General features: G+C 32.5%; 1 protein-coding gene and 1 pseudogene across 1 annotated transcript; one reads left to right on the forward strand and one right to left on the reverse strand.

Moving 5' to 3' along the window:
- Nucleotides 1-5,558: 5,558 nt before the first annotated feature.
- On the forward strand, nucleotides 5,559-12,270 carry LOC107896574 (elongator complex protein 2). The gene is made up of 10 exons (XM_016821771.2): nucleotides 5,559-5,806; nucleotides 5,922-6,009; nucleotides 6,137-6,222; nucleotides 6,412-6,565; nucleotides 7,611-7,771; nucleotides 8,003-8,674; nucleotides 8,904-9,225; nucleotides 9,684-9,901; nucleotides 11,186-11,363; nucleotides 11,703-12,270. Exons 1-10 carry the CDS (start codon nucleotides 5,663-5,665, stop codon nucleotides 12,194-12,196), a joined length of 2,517 nt encoding a protein of 838 aa, XP_016677260.1. The 5' UTR covers nucleotides 5,559-5,662; the 3' UTR covers nucleotides 12,197-12,270.
- Nucleotides 12,271-12,350: 80 nt separating this feature from the next.
- On the reverse strand, nucleotides 12,351-14,053 carry LOC107895475 (G-type lectin S-receptor-like serine/threonine-protein kinase SD2-5; annotated as a pseudogene).
- Nucleotides 14,054-27,767: the final 13,714 nt, after the last annotated feature.

Consider the following 27,767-nt stretch of genomic DNA (forward strand, 5'->3'; position numbering starts at 1 on the left):
TACAGGATTCAAATGATGTTCTTGTTTGTTTCTCTTAAAACTATACTCATTCAGGATTTTATAAATATAAATTTAAGCCCCTAATTATTTTTATTCAATTTTTTTATGATTTTTCAAAGTCAGAATAGGGGAACCCGAATTCATTCTGACCTTGTCTCACAAAATTCATTATATCTCAAAATTTAAAAATCCATTTCTTACAATATTTATTCTATGAGAAACTATACTCAATAAGATTTAATTCCATATTTTTTTCATCTTCTAATTCGATTTCTACAATTTATGGTGATTTTTCAAAGTTAGTCTACTGCTGCTGTCCAAACTGTTTTTGTGCAAGCTATTAATTACCATGTTATAACACCCTTATTTTCTTTTTCTACACCATTTCTCATCACTTTCTCTTATTTTCTCTTCACTAACATATCAAAAACATAGGACCTTATGTAAGAAAACTCTACTATAACATTATTTCCATGCTTTGTCAGTAATAACAAACTTAAAAGCATATTGAAATCTTGATATACTTACCTTGTTCTATTGATACTAATTTTTAACTTGATTTTCTCTCTCTTCCAGCTTCTATTTCTTGAATCAAACTTGATATTCTAACCCCCCATGCTCTCCTTAACATTTTTGTCTCTTGGTAGCTATGGAAATTCATTTGATTTTTGGGTGAAAATGGTGAATTTTTGGTAAAAGGACCAAATTGTAAAGAAAGAAAAATTTTCTTTCTTCCTCTCTTTCTCTCACGTTAGTGCATGGGAAAATATGGATGAGAATTTCTCATCTTTCTTTCTTTATATACTAATAAAATAATAATAAAATATCTTATTAAAGTATTAATAAAATAATATTTATCTAATTAAATAATTATAAAATATTAAAATATCTCTAGCATCATTATTACTTTCTAGATTTCTCTCTCTTCCAATTGACCATTTTGCCCTTCATTATCTTTTAAAATTCCGTCCTTGAGTCATTATTTAATTTGGTAAAATTGCAATTTAGTCCCTTATAGTTCTTCATCTATTCAATTTGGTCCTAATTCATCCATTTTCCTTAGTTTCTAGATCATTCCACTCTTAAATTATTTACACTATTGGTCCTTCAAATTTTTCATATTTACACTTTAACCCCTCAAATTATGAATATTTACTCTTGTGCAACAAAACTTTTCTCACTTTTACAATTTAGTCCCTTCTTGAATTAATATATCATAATATACTTCTCAATATTGACATAACTCAAAATTTCCCTTTTTGTCACTTTATTTCCTTATTTTACTATATCAAGAATAATATCTTACTGTAAAAATTTTCAGGGTATTACAAATTCATAACCTAAGACATGGGTAAGTGATATCATCTCATTAGCAGTACATGATAGATGAAAATTAAACGTGGTCATGGGTCGTTCGTCTTTGTGGTGAATGACTTAATTACTATTTGATAGTAGTTGACTTTTTATGAATGAAGATGTAATGGTTACCATGAGATAAAATAGGATTATATTGGGAGAGCGGATTTATCCCAAGGAGATTAACGATATCCTATGAAGGTAACATACTTATGACAAGGTCATTGGACAAGCACTGATCGAGTAGCTTTCGTAATGGTATGTCATTAGAGAAAGCTTAGTCACGATACTATAGTAGAAGGACTACATGACTAAATGAGTTTATAATTAATATATGAAACGTTGGAACTTAATTATAAATCATTTGAGTCCTAATCACATATGTCCAATCAATCCCTCTGTTAGCTCGTTGAAATTAGAAGTAAATTGTATGTTGAATCAAATAAACAAAAATGAATAGAAATGATAAAGTTAGAGAAATGAGAAACATTCGGAAATGAATGTGATTTTCTAACTAAGTGTGAAAATGACCTGAAAATTAATTTATAGTTTTTTTAATTATTAATTAACAAATTAATTAATTGAATTATAAAGTGCTGATTAAAAGTCTAGGAAACACTTATAATTGGATCTGATACAGTAGATGTCCTAAAGCCTCTCATATTGAATATAAGGGACGATAAACTCTAGTATGTTAAACTAGAGTTGCCGCCCCTCTCTTTCCTAGTTCAACTAGGAGATTGTTTTTCTATTAAAAAGACATTAAATGTTTCTACTAATTCAACTAAAGTTTCACTTATTCTCCTTATAAATAGATTACACCGGTAGGGATAAAAACAAAATAAATTACACAACTTTGAGATATTGTTATTTTGCCCAAAAAAATGAGAATTTATTTCTAAGTATAAATTTTATTTTTTGGGGATAATAGTTCTACTAGCTTCCATTAGAGAGAGTTTCACTTTCTCACTGAAAGTAGAGTAAATAATTTTTTGTTTTGTATTTCATTCAATTTTGTTTGAACCCATACTTGAAGCATTTCGTGGTATGAGAATAGTGGAGAAGGTCGTTCTATTGAAAGCTGAGAATGATAAGGATCCATCTAGCCCAAAACACATGTGCGATTTCAAGAAAAGTTTATTACTATAAATATCACATGTAGACTTGATTTTAAAAATTTTATTTTTCCATTATGTAAGAAAATCATTTTCGAACCGAATTTTTTCCAACATATTGGTAGTACTAAAAATAACCTCCATAGTAAGGATGATGATGATCATAAGCACCATATAGATCTTGAGAAAAACTTGGTTGAGGAGGCGGTTTGGTATGTTGTCATTTAGTATTAGTTTAGGGTTGGTTTTAGGTTGTTTGTAGTTGGGTTTGAGTTTGTTGTTGATCCTGGTCTTTTTCTTCTAGGTTTGTAGGAGCATCGGTGGTGGAATGAGTCATATTTGATTCGCACTCATAGCACCAATTATTAATACTAAGAGGTGGCGTGGAAGAGATCATGATGAAAGTTGAGGTCAATTCACCTTATAGGGGAAGAAAGTAGTACTTTTTTTGTAGTGGAGATGGTTGATATTTGGGAGAGGAGAGGAACAAGAGAGGAAATGAAGGAGAGAGATAAGAAAGCTAGGTGAGAGAATGAGTAAATGTATCCCTTCTCAAGGTGAGAGAGGGTTTATATGGGTTGGCCTCATGGGGCACGTGATAACCCCTAGTTGGCTAGTTGGCATTTTCTAATATTTTTGTTAGGTGGGAAATTTAACATCACCTAAGTTGTAGGGTATGTAGGTAACAAATGATGATTATATTGGACACCAAGTTGGAAGAGGGGGGAATCTACAATTGTGTTGTAACAAAGGTGCACCATTGGACAAAGGTGTTGGTGATGGGCAAAATGGTTGTGGTCGAGGCAGAGATTGAGCTTGAAGTTGAGGCAAAGGTAGAGATGTTCTTGTTGAAGATGTCCAAGCTATTGTACTAGCTAGTCCTAACGATAGACCCAACTTTGTAGATGTAAAGGTTAATCTTAGATTTCTCTAGATGATGGATGGAGATTCGATGTATCAAGTAGGCCAAGGATGATAATTTTTTGGTATCTTTTTTCTTGAGTATTAAATGTATATGCGACTTTTGATTAAACAAATTTAAAAACTTCCTAATGTTTATTTTCATTCATTTCGTTTAGAGTTTAGTGCTTCAACCATTTATTTGACATGTATACTAGACATCAACTTGATGAAAATTTTTCCTAGGATAGTAAAATTTCACATCACCTAAACTCTAAATTGTTGTAATTACATAATAGTAATATAATTATAAATTTATGGAAAAAAAATACATAAATCGATCCTTAACTCTTGATTAATCTAAGCTTCTAATACAACAATTCACATATGGTAGATATATTGTTTATGCCACCATGATTAAAAAGGTTGCAGCATTGTGTATATAAACATTGTCTTTTTTTCTTAGTCTCCTAACATTTGACTATTTAATGGTAGTTGTCGACTACTTCAGCAGCCATATGAACCCATTAAATGCAAAATGTTTGATGTCATTTATTAGTGGCATTAACCATATATACCCACCAAATGCAATAACTTTACAACTTAATGGTGCCATTTGTTTATGGTAGCAACCATATAGTCCTACCAATACTAATGGCTTGTGGCTATTTGGCTAAGCTAATAGGAACCATATTTCTCAAAAGTGGGTGATCACTGTAAAAGTGCTCTCGTATTGAAACAAATTCACCAAAATGACTTTGTTCGATAAAAAAGACTTATCCATTTTTTCCTACAGCTTAGACAAAGTGAGTCGATGTTGTTAACACATTTCTAAAAATGTAATTTTTCTAACCTCTTTGCCATTTTAAAGCAGTGAAAATTGTTAGCAAACATACTAACCCATAAATCGTAACCCTACGAGAATGAGCCATGATAGGTATTTTTAGGGCCAAAATGTAAGAAGTCGCTAACCGTAGTCAGCGATCTCACAATACTAAACTTGACACCCAAGGGTGACGAAATTAGTGTAATCGTTTGTCTTCTCCAATAGTTAAGGAATCAACACTATTTACGAAAATAAAATATGACATTCAATAGTACTGAGCTCGACACCTATAAAGACCTTTTAAAATTTGATTTTCTTTCAAATTTGATGGAACATTTGGAAATTAAGAATAAAATATAGAATAAAATTTTTCATAATTCATAATTTATAGTTATCAAACAATCAAATTATATTTCGTATATAGATATATCAAATAAAATTTATAACTTAAATTCAATACTTAGTATTTTAATTCTTGTTTTTTCAACACTTAATTTTTTATTTTATCAATCAACGTCTAAATTAAAAGTTTCGATAGGTTTAAAATTTAAGTAACTTTTTACAACAATAAATTTAACATTCCATAATTAAGTGAAAGCAATTAAATATTTTTATTCTTCTCTCAAACCTTGATTTTTTTACCAAAATGTTATAAAATAATTATTTATTTAAACAATATAAGTTTAGAATTATTTTTCAAAATATGATGAAATGTATAATATTTTAGTAAATTCAACATTAAATTGTCACCATTTATGTGGATTTGAAAATCTGTAGATAATTTTTGGTCTTAAATAATCATCAATAGTAGTTATTTAGAATTCTGAAAGGACATGTTAGACAGAAGGATGACAAGATAGAGAATCACTTATGGGAATTGGATATAGAAAAAAATATAAAGATCCAAATTACTCATTTAGAACCATTTTATTTTTATAATATTTTAGTAAAAGAGCCTTCAAATCTTATACCCTTTTCTTTTGAACCTGATTGAATTAATTTTCACTATGAAATGAATCAATTTTATCATTATATTATTAAAAAAAATTAAATAAAACTAAAGTGGAAAGTTAATATTCACTGAATAAAAAATATATCATTTATTATTTTACATAATATTTTTAAAATTTTCATGGTTTATTTGGAATTGAAATGTAATTGAAAAAAATAAATTTTAAGATATTTTTTATATAGTAAATGTTAACTCTACTACGATTTGGACTTATTTGAATCCTTTTAATTGTATATGGACTATATTGATTCATTTAATAATAGAGGGACTAAATTGATCCGGCCATATAATACAGGGACGTCCCAAGTACTTTAACCTTTTTATTTTCTTTTCTCTGTCCGTCCTTTTTCGCCCTTAGTTCTGTCCTTCAAAACCCTAAACCCTCTTCATTTCTTTTCTCTACTCTTTCGGTTCTTTCTTCTTTCTTGGTTTTTTTTTTCATTTTTTTAAACAATGTCTATTAACAACAGTAAAACAGAAGTAAAGAGGTTGTTTATAGGGGCTGGTTGCAACAGAATAGTGAACAACGTTTCATGGGGTGCTTCTGATTTGGTCTCCTTTGGTGCCCAAAACGCCGTTGTTATTTTCTGTCCCAAGGTTTCTCCTTTTACCTCTCTCTGTTTCTTTTCTTTGTTTATTGATCGACTCTTCCATTTTTCTTTTCTTATTTATTGATCAACGCTTTATCTTTGTTTTCTTATTTGTGATGTAGTCTGCTCAGATCTTGACTACACTTCCGGGTCATAAGGCAGTTGTTAATTGCACTCATTGGCTTCCAAGTAATAAGTTTGCATTCAAAGGTACAGTAAATGGTGCAAAGGTTTGATACTAAATTGTTCTTAAAAGGTTCAACCTTTTTGAGTGTTTTTAAGGTATTTGAACAATTCATTGGTGTGGTAGTGAATTTTTTCTTTCTGTTATTTGCAGCTAAACAATTAGAGCGGCATTATCTACTATCTGGAGATGCTGATGGTGTTATTATCCTATGGGAACTTTCTCTTGCTGACAATAAGGTATTCACTCTGCAATTCCTCTAGTTTTTATTTTTATTTTCTTAGTTAGGAAGCAAAATATAGTGAGTTGGTGTTGTTTTCAGATTTAAGTTTTGTTTTTTTGAAAGAGTTTGGCATGTTTAGTTTCCTTTGGATCTTTCTGTTACTATTGCTTTATTTTAATTCTTTTCTTTTTCCCCATTTTTACAGTGGAGGCATGTTTTACAATTGCCAAAATCACATAAGAAGGGCGTAACATGCATTACTGGATTTATGGTTTCTCAAACTGATGCAATATTTGCTACATCTTCTTCTGATGGCACCGTTTTCGTATGGGATGTTGTGTTTCCAACTTCTTCTGGCTGTGAGCTAATGTTTGATGCAACTTAATTTAACCCTTTTTTGCATTTGCTGTCATTGTTAATTCAAAATCTTTTGTTTTCACCTGTTCTGTAATTTGCCGCAATTATAAAAATAGCTACTGCAAATTCCCAATGCATACACCATATTGCATTCCAATTGCTTCAGAAATTAGTTGCTTTCTGTTTGTTTTCAAACTACTAAGAGTTTGATATTTGCGTCTATTGAGCTTTTAACTTGGCTAGCTAATAAAATCTACATACTATTTCTTGTGGATGTAAGTTTACTTTTTATTATTGAGTTTGGGTTTGTGCCAGGTAGGTCTTTATTTTTCAAGAGGTAACCCTTTAAAGGGTTTTTTTTTTTCTGGAAAAGAGAAAATATTTTGTCAGCTCCTTTATCTTTTAAAAAAATTTCTTATGTGAAGTGTTCTCACAATGCTGCATGGCGTGGCAAAAAAGTTTTAAGGATTGAAACACATTCTATGTCTAGACTGCTTGTGTCACTTGTAATCCTCTTTAGATATTGTTGTTTTAGACAGATTGTTAGCTAACTGTAAGTAATATGTTCTTCTTACACCATGGATGTGTCATTTTGATTTAATGTCCTTATACGACTTTGAGAGGAATTCGGCTATTCAGGTCCGGTTCATGTATCAATTAGATGAATTGGCTTCATAAAGCTCATTTCTTAAAAACTGGAATCAATTTGTTCACTTGGTCATTTTTAAATTGATTGAGATGAGAGGAATAGAGAATGGATTGTTTGAACTTTCCATTAGACTGTTTGATGTCTTGGTTCTGTTAAACAAGCATTAATTGGACAAAAGTGTTGATGTTTCAATGCAGGATGCAACAAAGCTAGAGGCAGTTTTTGTAGAACTCCTTCAATTTTAATCTTATTTTAGCATGTTTTGATGACTATCTGTGTTTAATTTGTCATTTAGGTTTATAACTTTTTTGTTAATCAACCATTTGCTATCCTCTTCCAAGAATTATTATTGAACAATAGTTGATAACCACTGAAACCTTGATTGTTTTTTCTTTTAGGTGAATGTAAATTATCATGTCTGGAAACTCTAGTTGTTGGCTCAAGACCAATGGTAACACTTTCACTTGTGCAACTGCCTGGAAATACGGGGCTTATAGCCCTGGCAATGGGAGGATTGGATAACAAGATTTATCTTTATTGTGGGGAGAGGACCGGAAAGGTACCAACTTCTGCTATTGATTTTAACTCAAAATGTTTTTAATTCCAAGCTGGTAATCGTTCAACAGAAAAGCCCTTTTCCATTCTCCTTTATCTAAGGCCATTCATTCTGAAAGGTGTCAAAATACCCAATAGCACCCTTTATTTTTTAACCATGTCATTTTTGGCCCTCGAATATTTCTCTGTGGCCCATAAGTAAATTTTCTTTTCACTTTTAAATTTGCATGTCCAGTTCGTACGCGCATGTGAACTAAAAGGGCATACGGATTGGATCAGGAGTTTAGACTTCTCGTTACCTATATTCAGTGGTGAAGTCGATAGTGTTCTACTTGTAAGTTCATCTCAGGACAAAGGTATACGCATATGGAAGTTGACTCTCCGAGGTTCTCTAGCCAATATAGAGGGTACATATAAAAGAGGTGAAATAGGTCTGGCATCTTACATTGAAGGTCCTGTTTTTGTCGCTGGCTCATTCTCTTACCAAATATCTTTGGAATCTCTTCTGATTGGACATGAGGATTGGGTATATTCGGTACAGTGGCAACCACCTTCACTGGCAGCTGAGGAAGATATTGGCTTCTATCAACCCCAAAGCATTTTGTCTGCATCAATGGATAAGACTATGATGATCTGGCAACCTGAGAGGAAAACTGGTATTTGGATGAATGTGGTCACTGTTGGGGAATTAAGTCATTGTGCTTTAGGCTTTTATGGTGGTCATTGGAGCCCAGATGCACGTTCTATCTTGGCACACGGGTATGGTGGCTCATTCCATATGTGGAAAAATATTGGTGTTAGCTCAGATAATTGGCAACCACAGAAAGTACCTTCTGGGCATTTTGCAGCAGTGACAGATATTGCTTGGGCAAGGTGTGGTAACCTGCTGTCAGTAAGTCATGATCAGGTGAGATGTCACCCATTTTTAAGAAATAGTTTATGAACTTTTTAATCATTTAATTTTATAAACTTTATTGACAATTTATGGACATAAACAATCAATTGATATATTGGGTCCCTTTTGTAATTAATTTATTTTAAAGACGAGATGTTGATATCAATAGAATTAATTTACATTCCTTTGAATTTTTCATGAAATTAAATGGCAGTATTGATGTTGTAATTTCTTGTTGCAGACAACTCGTATTTTTGCTTCATGGCACAATCGAGATCCTCAGAGTGATGGGGACTCCTGGAATGAAATTGCCCGACCTCAAGTACATGGGCATGATATTAATTGTGCAACTGTCATTCAAGGAAAAGGGAACCATCGATTTGTCAGTGGAGCAGAGGAGAAAGTTGCCAGAGTGTTTGAAGCCCCTTTATCCTTCTTAAAGACACTGCATTATGCTACTTCAGAACAGTCAAGTTTTCCTGAAGATGTCCAAGCAGATGTTCAGGTCTTGGGTGCCAATATGTCTGCTCTTGGTCTATCACAGAAACCTATATATGTAAATGGTTAGTCTCATAAATCATACGTGCATTCCAACAGAGATATCATGTACCCTTTTTGTCTGATTTAACATAATTTTACTTTTTTGATAAATAAATGATTTAGATTTTATAGAGGTTTCTTTTATAAAGAAAAAAACCTTGCGAGTATACAGCTAGTTATCTAGTTTGGATATCCTATGTGCCATTTTAGATGCTTGTGCCTTGAGAAACTTGTAGATGCAGACTAACCTGTCCTTGCCAAGCTGTCTGTGGACAGAGCAGTTGAATCTGATTTTCACATTGAACAACTGCCTGTGAGCACAATTATTTTGCAACATTAATGCTCTTCTTATCACTCTTGTTGTGTTTCCTTTTGATGGTGAAATTTCTTGCTAATTGTAATGACCTAAGTTTATCTCCATTAGTTTATGTGCATGAACTTGTATAAGCAAATTATTTGACAGTAACGTTTTCCCTTTCAGCAACTCATGAGATCCAAGAGAATCTTGGAAATGATGGTCTTGACACTCTTGAATCTGTTCCTGATGCTGTTCCAGTCGCTTTAACTGAACCTCCTATTGAGGATCAACTTGCATGGCATACACTATGGCCAGAATCACACAAACTCTATGGACATGGAAATGAACTGTTTTCCTTATGCTGTGATCATGAGGGAAAGCTTGTTGCTTCATCATGTAAGGTACATGTCTTTCTTTCCGTTTGGGTCACTAGAAATTTAATTCTGATGAATTTGGTAGGGTGGATTGTGTTTTGATGTAATCTTGCTTCCATTTATGTTTTGAATTAACCTCTCTTTTCACGTTGATTGTTAAACCACAATGTGGGTGCTTTCTATCATGTCTTGTTTTGGGACATTGTTATGAAAATTTCACTTTGGGGAAAACTCTGAGAAGCTGGCAGTTATTTCTTGATGATAAGGTTGTATAGGGTGGATCTTGTTAGTCATTGGGGAAAGAAATTTTTGGAGGAATAATAAAATAGGGTGGTCTTACAAAAATAATTAGTAATAGCCACCATGGAGAGAAATAGTTATTGATATGGATATGTCAATATGTAAAATTGGTAAAAAGAAAATAGTTTTTCTCCCCATATTTAGTCTAAAATATATGCATGTTTGTAGAAGTCCAAAGCCCCTAAGTTCATGGATAAATAGGATAAAGAGGAGAGTAAAAAAGTACAAAAAAATATCAACTACGTGTATCTGTAAAAAAATTCACTGATTTTGGACAAGGGACCATATAATGGAAAATACTGTGTGCAGTTCAAAATTGAGAAGATAAATTTTACTAATGTGCATCTAGTTTTTTAAGTTCATTCGATACATTTTTCGTATTGCTCTATTGATGTTTATTGTTATTAACCTTTAGTTTGAGTGCTCGAGTAATTTGGTTGAGGATTTAGAGTTCTTTTGCTTGAGTAAGTTGGTTGAGGCTTTAGGGTTCCTTCAAAATATACTGTCGTCTTTAGGATGAACTAAATACAATATTTTATACACAATTAACGTTGTTTCTTATGGTCACTGATGTATATATACTATAAAGTAATTGTGTATATTTTTATCATTAAATTTATACATAGTCTTGTTTGTACAAATAAAAATCGCATGTCATAGACTCATAGTTATCTTTTTCCCATTGAACATTGGGGTCATAAAAGTAATTGTTGCTTCCTTTTTCTATTAAATTATCTGTGGTTAATGGTACAAGTAATATATACCGGCCGCATCTTGCAATTTCCCCAATTTTTTTTTTAATGAGAAACTAATTGGAAACATCTTAGTAGTAAGTTCTGGAATCTCTAAAAACAACATGCATATTTGAAATTTAGGAGGTTAGTTTGGTATGTTGGAGGTGTAAATGTTCTTGAAACAAGAATGCTATATGACATTGCTTTAGCAGTGCTGAAGTGATAAACCGTTAAATTTAAGTCCTTTTTTCAATTGTTTCTTATACTACGCCTGCAGGCCCAATCAGCAACAGTAGCAGAAATATGGTTATGGCAAGTGGGTTCATGGAAAGCTGTTGGTCGCTTGCAGTCTCACAGCTTAACAGTCACGCAGATGGAGTTCTCTCATGATGACAACCTTCTTTTGGCAGTCTCAAGGGATCGCCAGTTCTCCACTTTCAAAATCAATAGAGCAGGTACTCAGGAATCTACTAATTGTGTTATAATACTGTTTCATTTAAGTACTTGATCTAGTTGGTCTAATTTCGAAAGAAGTCCATGTAAGTATATTTGTTGTCTTGTAAAAGGCAACTGTTGCTAAAGTTGTCCCAGAAATGACTTCTTTAGCTTGTTTACTTTTCGAGCAAACTAATCACTAAATGGGGAGGCAGGAGAAAACTGTTAACCTACATCTTTTTGCATACTTTCGGGGAATTAGAAATTTAAGGCAGAAGGTTTTTGCATTGATTGAATTCCTCGATCATGTTTATATCTGGTTAAATTTTCAGATTAAATCATCTCGTTTCTATCCGTAGGCAATGATGAAATTGATTACAAGCTTGTAGCTCGGCAGGAGGCTCATAAAAGAATAATATGGGCATGTTCGTGGAACCCTTTTGGTCATGAATTTGCGACAGGTTCTAGGGACAAGACAGTGAAGATCTGGGGTGTGGAGAAAACATCTTCGGTTAAGCCACTTTTAACTTTACCGCAGTTCGACAGTAGTGTCACTGCCCTGTCTTGGGTTGGTCTTGACCGACAAAGAAATGATGGGCTTCTTGCAGTGGGAATGGAGAGTGGACTCCTTCAAATTTGGAGCCTTCATGTTGAAAGAAGTGATGATAGCATTCCAACACCAGGTGTGGCCACTGCTCAGATCATACGGCTTGATCCTTTCATGTGTCATGTTTCTGCAGTTAACCGTTTGGCGTGGAAGAACCCTGAGAACAATGAAAATAGCGCAAACCTGCAGCTTGCTTCTTGCGGAGCTGATCATTGTGTGAGGTTGTATGAGGTAATCGTTCACTAATCTGATTAACTACGGTGTACCATAACCATTTTTTTCCCCTCAAATAAAATACAACTCGTTTTCCTTGGATTTCATTTACTATAATTCCATTCATAGTCACCCATTTGGGGAGACAACGCATTGTCTTTTGGGTGGAGTGAAATGTATACGCGGATTAACCTTTCAGAACGTGTAATTGTATGTAGTCTTCGAAAAAAAAAAACAAAAAAACAAAATAGGAAGTCTAGTCTACGAAGCAAAAATAGGAACTTTCTTGCTAGACTTTCCCTTTTAAAGTACATGTAATCTTATGATAAAAACCAACAAATCTTCCACTACCGTTTTGAGTCTTGGATTTTCTTTTGGGTAGCTTTTACTTTATGGACCCAAAGGTTGGGATGAATACAAGTACACTCAAAGCTAGCTTTGGAACATGGCAGAAGGATTGACAACAATTTTACTAATTTTAGACTGGTTAAAACTGGGAACAGACGCATTCCATGATCATGACCTTGGCCCAGATAACATGGAAGGTAAAACTGTTGTAGCAAAACTCTCCCCAACTTCTGGTGTTAATTCATTTAGTAAATCTTCATCCATATCAATTACAACATCAACTGAACCCTCAAAAAGCTTCACAACCGCGGACATGGAAGGCCTCCTGGCAGAATCAGTTTGTAAGCACCACGCAGCAACCTTCATCATTTCTACGACTTCAACGCGTTTGACTGCATATCATTGCTGCACTTATCAACTAAATCCAAGAGTTGTCCTTCCTCTTGCTTTCTTCCAAAAAGTTTCAATAAATGCCTATCTTCTTCTTGTTGAGATCCATCGATGTTTCGCCGCCCGCACAGAACTTCTAGGACTATAATACCCAAGCTATAGACATCTACTTTCTCAGTTATGACTAAACTTTAACCATTCAGGAGCCATATAACCTGGGGTTCCCCTCATACTTGTAACAACTTGACTTTGATCTTTTTCAATTAGCTTAGATAACCCAAAATCTGAAACTTTAGCATTGAAATTCTCATCTAAAAGGATATTTTGAGGTTTGATATCTAAGTGAATTATCTTTCGGTTGCAGTCTTCATGAAGATGAGCAAGTCCTTTGGCTATATCTAAAATGATCTTCTTTCTAACTTGCCAATCAAGTGAAAGATCCTGGTTTTTATTAAAGATCCATCGGTCTAATGATCCATTAGCCATGTACTCGTAAACTAAAAGCCTATTGAACTTTTCAGCACAAAATCCAACCAAACTTACCAGATTGAAATGGTGTATGCTTCCAATCGTCTGAACTTCAGCTCCGAAGGACTTGTTAACTGGACCAATGCCAAAAAGATGTTTCACTGCAACTTGAGAACCCGAAGGCAGTGTTCCTTGAGATACAGACCCAAATCCGTCTTCACCAAGCTTGTTGCTAAAATTCTTGGTGATTTTCTTCAACTCTTCATAAGAAAACCTCGTTGGCATTCCTAACATGTTGTCGAGATGATCTTCCTCAACTTGTTGGAACCGATTTCTAGATCTTAGAAAAAAGAAAGCCCCTAAAACAACTAGACCAAGTAAACCGCATAGAAGTAGGTAAAAAAAAGCATCAAAAATTGAGCCCGCAATAACTGCTGTGATCAGTAGAATCAAAATCAGTAAAGAGTAGCTACGGATATTCCCATACATGAACATTGCTCTCTAAGAGGGGGCAATGCTTTCCAGGGAAGAGAGAACTTGCTGCAACAATGGCATCAAACTTGATAAACTAAATAGTTCATTGTTTTTTTCTTCTAAGAAATCACCGAGAAAAAGCAGAAAAGTAAATAAGAAATTGTTTTAAGAAATCACCAAGAAATGGGAACAATTCTCATGACAACCCCTTGGATCAATGAGAAAGAGTGGCAACCATTGATCATGCCAACTCAGCATGAAATGAGACCGATTACTACTAAAGGAGACTAACTTTTCCTTAAAAACGTATGGCCTAGAATACAATTTCTTCCATAAGTTGCTCCCAATATCTCTCATAATCAGGTTCCAAATACCCTGGGGGTGACTATCCAATTGGATTAATCCAGGATTCTGACCTGTAGTCAAATTTACCATGAAGTCTGCCACCCAATTTGCTTCTCGATAAGCATGTTTGATTCACAAACTTCATTTGTCTTATTTGATGAGTAATCTATTCGGTTTATAATATCTGCTTTTTTTTTTATACAATGCTTAGAACTACTCACAATCTTTCCCTAACCCTTAAATAGAAGGATAATGCACTTCAACGCACTCAAACTTACATCTTCCTACATTGGCAACAATGTCAATACTAATCGAGTTAAGACTTAATCAATCCCTGTTTCAAAACTATGTTGCATTCAGTGTTGAAATATAAGATTCAAATCCAAAAATGTAACGGTCTTATAATCAAATTAAGCTCCAATTATTTTATTTTACTTCAAACTCACCTCAAGCTTCTATCATAGTTTTCAATCCGATTCCAACGAGGTTTTGAGCAACAAATCTTGCGTCGAGCTTCAGCTTCTCGTTATTGAAGCTTTAGCTTGCCCAATTATTGGCCTACTACAAACTCCATGACCAATAGAATAAATTGCAGCTCAATTATATTCCCCAAATGGAGTGTTAATTCTAACATTATTAAATTGTGATCTCCTCAATGAATCATCGCATTATCTCGAAATATACGTTAACAAAATTTAATTCAATTTGAAAAAATTAATTTTTTTTAAATTTTGAGTTAATCGAATTGAGTTATTTGATTTTTTTGAGTCAACTCAAATAAGTGATTTGGTTTTTCGAATTGAGTTGAATTTTACAATTTAAATAATTTAAATAACATATTAGTGTAAATATCCGTTCAAAAAATGAGCAAATTGGCCTCTTCAACAAGAATTACAAAAAAAAATCAAAAAAATTATAAAAAAAATTTCAAAAAATTTCAAAAATTCTAAAGAATATATATAAAAATGTTTAAAATTTTAAAAAAGAAATCAAAATAATAATTTTAAAAACCTAAACAAGTAAATTACCAAATCAAGTTTATTATACTAAAGTATCTTTTTTTTCTCTTATTTTGCTTTGAAAAAGTTTTCAAATATATGTGGTTTCAAATTTATATGCTTTATCATGAAATTAGTTATTGTAACACGATTTTAATTTGACATAATTAATTTTTTTTAATTCAAATCAAACAATTTCACTCCATCCGATTCAAATTTCATTTCACTCAATTCAAATAAAAAAATTTAAATCGAATTAAGATGATAAAATAGGACTCATTAACTATTGTTAAACTAGCTTTATTTGATAATTGTTTTGATATAACAAACAAAAATGTTTTTAAATAAAAATTTATTTTTGAACAAAGAATTTATAAAGCTTAAAGTATAAAAATTATTTCAACACTTCTAAAACATTTTAGAAAATGTTTTGAACACTTAGATTATTTTGAACAAAGTTCGAAAACAATTTTGAACTCTTGAATTTGATTGAAACAATTTTAAATCAATTGAAAAACTGCTCCCTACAAAAAGTATCGATATTTTCCAAAAAGTATCCATACTGATATAATTTTTATCGATACCATATTTTTTATCGATACTAAACTTGCTCATTGATCTGAATAATAAATTGAACAAAAGCAATACGTATCGATACTTTTCAAAATATATCGATACCTATTGAATTTTATCGATACCACTTTTACATTCTGTTTTTATGATTTTTCAAACAATGACAAACAATATCGATACCTTTTACCAGATATTGATAAATCATCTTTGGTATCGTTGTAAACTAACTTTAATAGTTATTGAATCAAAGATTAAATGTTATTGGCATCGATACTCTTAAAAAAAGTATCGATACCTTTTGTTGCAGGTGAATTAAATGCATTTGTATTTTCATCCCAACAGCTTTACTAAGTTTCACAACAACCCAAACAGTTGAAAATGAATTAGAGGGTATAAATAGCATTACAAAGGTCCTATAACAACAAGAAAGCATATTCAAGCAGAAAGATCAATCAAAACAACATTTGTGCCAAATATTTTCGTACTTTTCTTTCATACACGTGTGAGCTTCATTGCTATTCTATTAGCTCAATTGTTTTTTCTTGTAATTGAGCTTAATTTGCAAACACATTGTACCTTTTTGAGAGAGTTTGTATCTTAAGGTTTGGATAGAAATCTTAAAGGAGTTTGTAAGGTTAAACATTGTCTTCAAAGGTTATCAAATTAGTGAATTTGGGGAAATTATTAGCTATAGAAAACTAAGGTAATGAAGTAGACAATTCAGGCTGAATTACTCTAAATTCTTGTATTCAATTTTTCATCTTTTCTCTCTAACTTTCACAAAATTTTTAAAAGCCAATTCACCCGTTTTTAACAATTTTAGTTTGATTATTTGAACTAACAACTATACTAATTTGAAAGCTTTTCACTTGATTCAATTAAATGTTGACCCGTATTGAAACATATAGTTTATAAACAATTTGCCAAATAAAGGATATAAACCTTGGGCTTGAGTTCAGAATTGTGCAGCTTCTACGCTATGCCCTATATGTTCACATTTTGGTCTTCTCGTACTATGGGGTGCAATTTCATTATTGTCTATTTCTTAGATAATATTAGATTACGAGCGTAAACTTAAATTTTAAATCAATTTTTTCTTTTGTTTTTATTATTTTAATCAATTAAAGTTTTTTTTTAAAATAAAATTTGAGATTAATTAAAAACTTAAAAATTTGATTTTTTCTTAATAGTGAAATTACAATTATAACCATTATATTCTATTTAATAATTTACTTATTAATATATTAAATATGGTTATAGCTATAATTATGATTGGTGTTGTAATAACTTTTCATGAGTTATTATAATTATGATTTATAAGTTTATTTCAACACAATATATTTACTTATTAATATATAAATTGTAATAAAAAATAAGAATTGTAATAATTTATCATAATTTTATGAAAATCGAGACTAAAAAATATTAAAGAAACTAAACTTATTAAAAAAAATTATAACAAGAATAATAGAGTAAAATATACTTCTAAGTGATCTTATATTCCGTTAACCAAACATATAAATATTACATTCCAGCCAAATGAACCAAACAATATAATCTTACATTCTCGTAATCCTATTGCAGAACATAATCTAAGATTCAACAAACCAAATGTCTTATTTAGAATTCAAATAATAAAAGAGAAAAAAAATGCAGTTGTTGAAATTTTAAATAATATTTTTAAAATAATTATATAATTCAATTCCACTAAATCTAAATTTAAAATGTCTAAACATTTATTTTAATGTAATTTCTCTCAATTAAAATTTTCCCCATTTAGTATGTTTCTCAAAATGATAAATATATAAGACTTACAACAAAATGAAACTCGTGTTACCAATTGGTATTAATAATTTTATTGAATATATGATAAATATTCGTAGGCTAAATTATATATGTCGTTTTTTTTAATATTTATAAGAATACATCGTTTTTAGAGAGAGAAAACTGAAAACATCGTTTTTAGGTTAATATCATTTTTAATATTTATAATTCTTTTATTTATAAAATCAAAGAATTATTGTAAATATTATTATTTTTAGTAAATAATTTTTATATGTGTAATATTTATTTTTTAATCCATATCATGAGTTTAGTAAATTTTTGTATTATATATATTTTTTGTGTATTTGAAATATTTCAGATATAAAAATAATTGAAATATCATATTCTTACCCACAATGTAGATGAAAACACAATGATATTTGAAATATTTTACATATAAGAATAATAATGATATTTGAAATAATTATTTAATTTTATAATTTTAGAAATTACCAAATCCCACAATAGAGGTAGAGAAAATAAATATTTAGCATATAAATATTATATATAAAAAAAATGTATCAAAAGAATTAGTTGATGTTTTTAAAAAATAATAATATATTTATTATTTAATTTTATAAATAAAAAAATTATTAATTAAAAAACTTGAAAGTAATATATTTATTAATTAAAAACATTAATTAAAAAAACTTGAAACAATATGAAATAAAAAATACCTGTTAAAATGCTTATATGAGGAATTAACTTGAAACTTAAGTATGAAATCACAATTATTTAACCATCTAATCAAATGAGTTAATTTGTTAAAAATATTAATTAAAGGAAAAAAATGCCTGAAACAAAATGAAATAAAAAATACAATGCAAGTAGGAGAAGAATCAAACCCAGACTGAAGAACAAAAACACTAATGCATAACCATCTGACCAAAAGAGTTAAATTATCAAATTTCAGTGAAAACACATTTTTTAAGATGAATTTTCTATTTTCCCTCTTTAAAAACGCCCTAATCTCGTAAATATATAAAAAAAAACCTAAAATCATGAATATAAAAAAAAAATCATATCCTAAAAGAAATAAAAACACTTTAATTGGAATAGGATAATGTAGTCGCCTCTTGAGAAGATATACGGATCCATCAAAAATCCAATATCAGCATATTCCTTAGATATTCTATTTGATGCGTTTAATTTTGAATTTCATTAAAAAAATAATTCTTTTATTTTAATTTATCAATATTAAATTTTTTATTATTGATTTTTACTAATTTATTACATATATAGTTGATTTCGTACATATAAATTGTTGGACTATCAATTTTTAACTAACTTATTTAGTAGTATGGTTTAACAATATTACATGATTGAATTAACTTCTCAAATTTTCTAAAGCACGAACAGCAATTTTGGCATTAAAGTAAATAGATTAATTTCTTAATTTTTTTAAAATAAAGACATAAAATTATAATTAAACCTATAGACATGTATAGGGTGAATATTTAATTTTTTTAAATCAATTTATCAATTTATTTGTATATATCATAAAATATTATATTTAAGTTGGGGAGAGATCGAATTACATTGGCGTACATCCTTTCATATATTTTTATATCATTAATATTTTAGTGGTCCAACCATTGAATTTATCAATATAATTATATTTCTCATGCATATAAATTTTTAAACTGATCAAATATCTCTATCATATCAGTCTAAAATATTGTATATATTAATATTTATTGAAAGGTTGAATTTTTTTTCACATTAGAAAATTTTAATTTACTTTAAATTTGACATGTATGATTTGTATGAATGAAATATGAAATATGAAATATGATGATTAAGTTGCTAAAATATTTATCGTACAAAATAAATATTTATGAAAGGGTGTAAGGCTACTTATACCAGTGTAAGTGGATCCCTCCCCATTTAAATTATATACTTATTATGCGGATTGATCCACTTACACCAGTGTAAATTAGTTTTACACCATTTTGTATATTTTTGTATGATTAATATTTTAATGATTTAATAATTGAATTTATCAATATAATTATACTTGTCATCAGGGGTGGATCTAGGGGGCTGGCAAGGGTCCCGGTCCATCCTAAAATAGAAAATTTTCATTTCGGCCCTTTATAATTTATAAAATTTTAAATTAGTAACGGTAAATTTGTATTTTGGCCCCAAAAATTATAAAAATTTGATATAATCCTCTAAAAATTATAAAGATATAAGCTATTAAAATAAAGAAATTGCATTTTTACTATCATAAAAATATATAATTTAATTCCGCCATCCCAAAAAAAATTTCTAACTTCGCCCCGACTTGTCATGGATGTCAATTTTCAAACCAATCTAATATTTCTATCATATCAATATAAAATACTCTATATATTAATATATATTCAATGGTTGAAATTTTTACATAAAAATAAATGGTTAGAAAATTTTAATTTACATCAAATTTGACATAAATGATTTATATGAATAAAATGTTACACCATATTTGGTTGGGGGAATGGAATAACATTCCCCCATTATTCATTGGATGGTACACCATTCATTTGTTTGGTTGAATGTAATATTCATTCAATGAAATGTCCATTACTTCCTTATTACTTGTCTTCTCGTAATAACTATTCTTTGGTATCACAAAAATGGTTGTTACTAAATGCACCACTGCATGTTTTTCTTTGTCCAAAATAGACCTAACCGAAACGGGCTGAACTATAAGATCCTTCTCCTTTCCAGTTGACTTTTGCAGGCCCATGTGTAATCCATCATCAAAATCCAAGCCTTGCTATGGACGTAACCCCACTAGCCACATTATTGGGCCCTATAACTTTAAGACCTATTCTTGGCCCACTGCCCACAGTCACTCCCTTCCCTTTAGCCTTTGTTGTCTGTTTTCTTTGAAAGCTCCCATTTTTGGAAGCAGCATGTCCTAGTTTTTTAACAATTCAAATTTTTCGATTTTTAGCTTCATTACCTAACTAACGTCTTTCATTCACGACCAGAACCTCATCCCGGATTTCTTCCCTAACTTCATCAAGCAGCGAGAATCTTGACCCCGCCAGTCTGGTTGCAGTGCTTCTTACTTACTATTGTTGCCAAACTCTGACCCTTCCTATTTTAACGTCTTTCCACTATCATCCACGAACCATAATGCTCATCTTCCACTCATCGTTGAAGACCACCCTTGTCACTAACCAGTGCTGCATGGCATATAACATCTCCCGTTGCTACATAAGCATTATCACTTCCATACTTCCTCTTTTAACGTCTTTCCACTATCATCCACGAACCATAATGCTCATCTTCCACTCATCGTTGAAGACCACCCTTGTTACTAACCAGTACTACATGGCATATAACATCTTCCGTTGCTACATAAGCATTATCACCTCCAAACATAGACACTTGCTGACCAGGGCATAACTCTGAGTTATGGCCATAAATCTGACTTATGGCCATAAATCTCGTACTTGAAACAAACAATAGTGAGCGATTCGTACTCGACATGTTGAATATGCCTATTAATCCTGACCTTGGACACCAATGGTTTCCACAAGTTGATACAAACAACCAATCGCGTAAACTTTCCCCTTCGAGCATTATCAGTATACTCATCAAGTTTAATTACCGGTCCAATTGTCTGACCAATAGCATAGAGTAAGCATTTTGAATAATAACCCTTAGGCAGGCTAGGTAACCGAATCCAGACAACTTGGACATCTCTTCTGTCACACCCCAAAATTGGTAGGTTTAAGAGAAAGACGAATAGAAGTGAAGAGTCCTTGTTTTGTTGCACTATGGTAGTTTACCCGACCATTTTATAGACTTCCAGAAAACTAAAGTTTGGCGTATAAAGTATCTTCCCGTAGAAGTATCTAAGGATTTTATTTAGGGGTATTCTTTAGTTCAAGAAAGAGTACGACAACAGAGAGTGCGCTTACAGTTTTGGCAAGTATGAAGCGCCTACTGAGTGTATGATAAAATTTTGGAAGATTATATCGTCTTTAAGAGCACACCTTATGAGAGTTTCCGCCAAATGTATGGTACGCTCGGTTTGCTCAAACTCTATGCAAGGTGGGTTCTGTAACGTGACTGGTTGGGAGTTCAACTAAATGAATTGATTGGTTAAACCACATTTGCACCGGATTCTCTTTTATATTTTTCTCATTTTTTGTAGGGAATTTAAAGGATAATTTCCGTATGCATTTGACACTTGTCACGATCCAGTAAGAGGAATTGAGTATATATAATAGGAAGGGAACATTTCATGCGGTTTTTCTTTCATTCTGCTCTACATTCTAGTTTTTATTCCTAAACTTAAACAATCTCTTCTTCTTTGTTAGGATTGGAAACTAAGAATTTTGGTTTAATCAGTAGATATTTCAATCTCCTGGTAAGTTTTATAACTTTGCATGTTGAAAATTTGAAAGAGTAAGGATGTTAAGAGGCATAAAAATAGTAGGTTGTGAATAAGAGGCCCTACATAGGGGTTTTTTGTATTTGATATGTTAATAAGCTGTCTGTAAATGAGATTTTAGTGGAAGTTCCATAATCTTTTAAGCAGTTGTTGTTTCTAGTTCAGGTACAATCATTGGAACAGAAATTCAGAGTTGAAATGAATGTGAGTTTCATACGAGTCTTTAACCTAACTCATGTATAAAAATTTACAATAGTTATTCGTATGTTGATGTTTTCTCAGATAACTAGTAAGGGTTTTTGTGTGTGAAGTATCGTAAAGCTTTTGTATTTTTACAAATGAGGTATATAATGTGTTGTATGAATAAGATGATATGTAGTATGTATGCATGTGAGATTTGGTATTGGAGAGTATGAATTTGTTGAAAATGTAAATGAAATCTAGATAAGTGTGTTCTGTGTTAAATGAGTAATGCATCTATATGTTTTGCCTCCGGTAGGGCAGGTACATTGCTAACCGAATTGGCAGGGTATAGAACAAAATGTGTAAGACCGTATGGTAGAGACACATGACATTTTATGACAATGAGGATGTTCATAGTGTAGCCTCCGATGGGTTGTAAGCCGGACTGGTAGATCACGACATGAAGAAATGTAAAAGATTATGTGGGTGAGGCCCATGGCATCAACTGAAATAAGGTCCGTCAGAACAGTAAATCAATAAGTTTCTTGAAAGGCCTCAATAGTTAGTATTCTGTGATACCTTTGTGGTGTATTCTTTGACACCTAAGTAGCTAGTAACTGTTAGCCGCCATCATGGTGAGGTTTGGATATTTATTTAAAGTAGTTCTGAAGTTGTTCGTTTTACGGTGTCCTGTTCTACGACCTCGCAATAGTATCCGTCAGAAAATAGAATTCAGTGTACTTGAAATTAGGGGTCATGTATGTGTCCGTCAAATCTGAGCAAATCCACATTATATATAGAAGTTATCTAAATTCTATGGTATTCGCCAAATCTAAATATTTATACATTATTTATAGAGGTTATTTGTAGTCTAAGTTGTCTGCCAAACCTAGATGTTTACGTGGTATGTAGAATGGCTGTCTGGGATTTCCTGGGAATGTTTCAACCATCAGAATGAGTTGTGGTCTGATACGATTTAAGATATGATCTGACTGGTATCTTAAGAACTGTTAAATTCAATATAAGAGTTTTCCAAATGTAGGACTTGTATGAAGTTCACCTCAAAAGACCAATTAGTATAAGCCGCCAAAAAAAAAAATATTAGAGAGTACACCATCCTGGTGAAGTGTTCAACATCTGTCTGTGTGAGAATCCATCGAAAGTAAATTATGTATGAATATCCTTCTAAGGAATGCATTCGTTTCAGAAAAGGAAATGAGATCTGTAAGACCCAATTTTAGCCCGGGCCCAGATTACAAAATAAAACAAATTTAAACCAAAAATAATTAAGGTCCAATGTCCCTTTTACAAATATCAGGGCCCAAGACCCATTACCAATCTAATTTCTAACCCCAAATAACCAAATCCAAACAGACCCAAAATAATACCTAACCCTAAAGCCCAAACAGCCCACAACAAACAAAATTTTTCAGCAAAAAAAAAACCCTAGCCACCTTGACCAGCCGCCGCACGTTTCAGCCTCTACTACCCACGCCTCCACCACCCATGTTCTTCACCATGCGCCCACGCCATCCACGCCCACGTACCTGTAAAAGTGGTGGACAGATTAATAGAAACGGTTGTAATATGGCTATTGTACAAGCCCAATTATGCCTGGCCCAAACTAAATTACCCAAGCCCAATTTACATCAAACCCTAGCCCAAATAATAAGCCCATTTGCTTAAGATTTTTCAGCAACCCTAGCCTCCTTCAGCCTCAGCCGCCGCATGCCTTTTCGTCTGCCACGCCGTTGCCCATACCCTGCTCCACTATAGCGGCGCACTACCCCCTTACCCCACGCGTCTGACACTCCACCGTGCCCTCCATACCCTGCAAACACAAAACAACAAAGAACAGAGAGCAAATAAGGCTATAAAAGCCGAAACAAGCATGTAAAAAGGGAGGATTTTTTTTCTTTTTCATTTTTCAGTTGTAACACTACTTAAAATACAAAAAAAAGCAGATTGAAGCGAAAAAAGATCCGAAACAGAAAGGCAGAGATCTAAGGTTTCTTTTATTTTTATTCGAAAATTCATCTATTATATATATCTATACATAGCATAAACTTATAAAAAAGAATAACAAAAAAAAAATAAAAAATTTTACCTTTCCGGCCACCGCGTGCGGTGGCCGGCGCCGGCGCCGGCGAGCCTCCGGTGGCCGTCCGGTGACCCCCCCCCTTCGCCGGAAATCGCTCCGGGCTCCCCTCTCCTCTCTCCCTTTTCTTTTTTTTTTCTCCCTCAGCCTTACAAATGATTTTTTTGAAATTTTTTGACTTTTATAGGGGGCCAAAACGCACCGTTTTGGACCCCCAGTTTAAACAAATAAAACGACGTCGTTTTGATCGCGGGTCGGGTCGACCCGACCCGCACCAGGGAGGATCCGCGTGTTTTTCTTTGGAAGGGCTAATTGCACTTTTAGCCCTTCCGCTTTTTCGGGAGTTTACAATCAAGCTTTTCTTTATTTTTAATCTAGCTCCATGGTTTCGCCCCGAATTCATTCTGGTCCCCCATGCTGCGCAGCGTTTTAATACTTGGGTTTATTGCGCTTTTAACCCTCCAAGTTGCACGCGCGTTACAATCAAGTCCCTTTTCTTTGTTTTCATTTTTAATTGGCCCTACAACTGCGTTTTTAATTCGATTTTAATCCTTTTTACCCCGTTTTTTTGTATTTTTATCAAATATCCTTGTTATTTTTTATATTATTAGTATTATTAGTATTACTATTTTTATAACTATGTACTAGTAAATATTTCATTACGTATGTGTATACACATATATTTTTGTATTTAACGTTTTTCATTTCACTTTATTTTAATATTTTATTAATTTTATGTACGTTTCTTTTATATTCCAATGTTATTATTATTATTATTATTATTATTATTAGTTTATGCTTTGTTATATATCTATATATTTATAATATGTATATATACGTACTTATACATACTTAAATGTTTTTTTTCACATTTCATAATTTTTATACACTTACATATATTTATGCATATTTTACATCATATACATACTTATATATTTTACACTCTTAAAAATGCTTTTTGTATATTTCACATATTTTATAATTCACATACATATACTTTATATTATCACGATTTGTAAATATATAAATGCACATTTACATTTTTCATAGTATTTACCGGTTTCATATATGTGTACATACTTATCTATGTTTTCATATTCTTAATTTATATGCATTTCTTATCTTATGGTTTAAAATTATATGCATATACATTTTTACATAATTGTATTTATTGTCATTATTGTTAGTCGTCGTTTGTTTATTTATGTACGCATGTGCTTTTTCTAAAATGTTCGTCCTATTTATTTATTTGTATGCTTTGTAATCGCCTCGTCATTTCATTTTGCCTATTGTATTGTTGTTACTCACTTTACTTTGCTCACCTTGTTGTATTCATTATTGTTTTGTCAAACATCGACACTAAACACCAAAAGGAAAATTTTTCTAAATAAGGCAATATTTCGCGTTTGGAAAATCGAGAAAACGTGCCCTAACGTGCTGGGTTTCGGTTTCTTGTTCGACCAAATAGCCAAATATCCTTTTAAACTTTTAAATAAAGCAATATTTCGCGTTTGGAAAATCGAGGAAACGTGCCCTAACGTGCTGGGTTTCGATTTCTCGTTCGACTAAACAGCCAAATATCCTCTTAAAGCTTCAAAGTAAGGTTTCATTAAACTATAAGGTGATCTTGGTTTCGGTGGTGTAGAGTATCGTGTCCTAACGTGCTGGATGTGATATTCCTCCGGAACAAGAGAATCTTATGTTTCAATTCATGACATCAGATTTTCTTTTAAGAATCGTATTTTTTTTAAACTCTTCAAATTTTTAACTTTCGACACTAAGACACTAATTAATCAACTAGGTACCAATTTTGGGCGTATCGAGGGTGCTAATCCTTCCTCGTGCGTAACCGGCTCCCGAACTCATTTTTCTGGATTTCGTAGACCAAAATCGTTGTTTTAATAAAATTAAATCATTTATTAAAAAAAACAACCACTTTTTTGAGGTGACCCGATCACACCTCGTCAAAAAAAGGGATTGGTGGCGACTCCCGTTTTCATTTTTTAAATCCAAGTCGACCCCGTTTTCATTCAAAAAAATGGTGTCAACAGCTTGGCGACTCCACTGGGGAAAGACAAGAGAGTCAAGCCACGTGTTGATTATTTCTTGTCTTTTGTCGAAAGTTGAAAATTCGATTTAAATTTACGATCCTCTCATCTTTTGTTTTGAGTTACATTTTTATCGTGTTCTGTATTTTATTTTATACCTCCGCACATTCCATTGCATGACCGTTGGTCACACCTTTTAAGTGGGAGTGAGAAACTACGCCCTCGTGAGGTTTTCACCTCCGCATGGGATAGTGAATCGCTTCCGGGATACATCCGTACCTATGTCTTCGTGAGATTTTCATCTCCGCATGGCCATAGGGAAATGTATTCCCCTGAACTGAACTCGGTCCATATGAGCCTATAATGGGTGAGGATCGAGGAATCTGCTGGTTCAGGTACCCTCACTTTAGAACCAAACCACACATAGCGAGCCATAAGAACCCACCAAGATAGAGCTATTCTAGACCCTAGTGCTTACCGAATAGATGCTTTATTTATTATTGTTTACTTTAAATCCTAGATCTAATTTGCTCTGTTTGTGATTGCATGGCATTTTCATTTCAAAAGAGGTGTCGATTCACGTTCAATATAGATAGAAAGCTTATCATGGAAAAGAGGTTTCTTGATAAAATAGAAGACAATGCAGCTGTACGATTATGGGCTGAGACGATGTGGAGAGAGAAGGGCGATAGTCTTGCAGAAGGGTACGTATCAGAGTTATGGGACTTCACCCGTATCAGCGTAGTCCAAAATGATCTGCGAGAAATGAAGGAAATATGGGATCAATGGGACGACGGGACCAAGCAAATGTTTTACTGTGATTACGGGGACTTGCCTCACCTACTTGGTGTCAAAGTGGACAAGCATTTATTCCGAGCCCTAGCCCAGTTTTGGAATCCTGCTTACAGTTGTTTCACTTTTGGAAAAGTGGACTTGGTGCCCACCGTGGAAGAATATACGACCTTGCTTCGGTGTCCAAAGATTCAAATTGACAAAGCCTATTCTAGAGCTGCTAGTGTCCCAACATTATTAAAAAAATTGATGAGCATTACAGGGATGAGCGAACAGTGGGTCGCTGCCCGGATCCAACAGAAGGGAGACAGTAAATGCGTTCCTTGGAAAAGCTTGCGAGATTTAGTATTAGCACACCCCGATGTGAAGAAAAGAGTGGATGTCTTCGCTCTAGGTATCTATGGTTTGGTAATTTTCCCTAGAGCTTTAGGGCACGTAGATGAGGCCGTCTCTGATTTGTTCGATCGGCTTAGTAAGGGAGTCACGCCCATCCCGGCAATCTTAGCAGAAACCTTCAGATCTCTAAGTGCATGTCGAAGAGCAGGGGAGGGAAGGTTCATCGGATGCGCACAGCTACTATTGGTGTGGTTCCATAGTCACTTTTGGAAGATGGAGAATGTCTCTTATCGAGTCTTCTCAGAAGGTTATTCCCCGTTGAAGGAACAAGTTG

This window comes from Gossypium hirsutum, chromosome A10 (assembly GCF_007990345.1).
Source record: "Gossypium hirsutum isolate 1008001.06 chromosome A10, Gossypium_hirsutum_v2.1, whole genome shotgun sequence".
Classification (NCBI taxonomy): domain Eukaryota; kingdom Viridiplantae; phylum Streptophyta; class Magnoliopsida; order Malvales; family Malvaceae; genus Gossypium; species Gossypium hirsutum.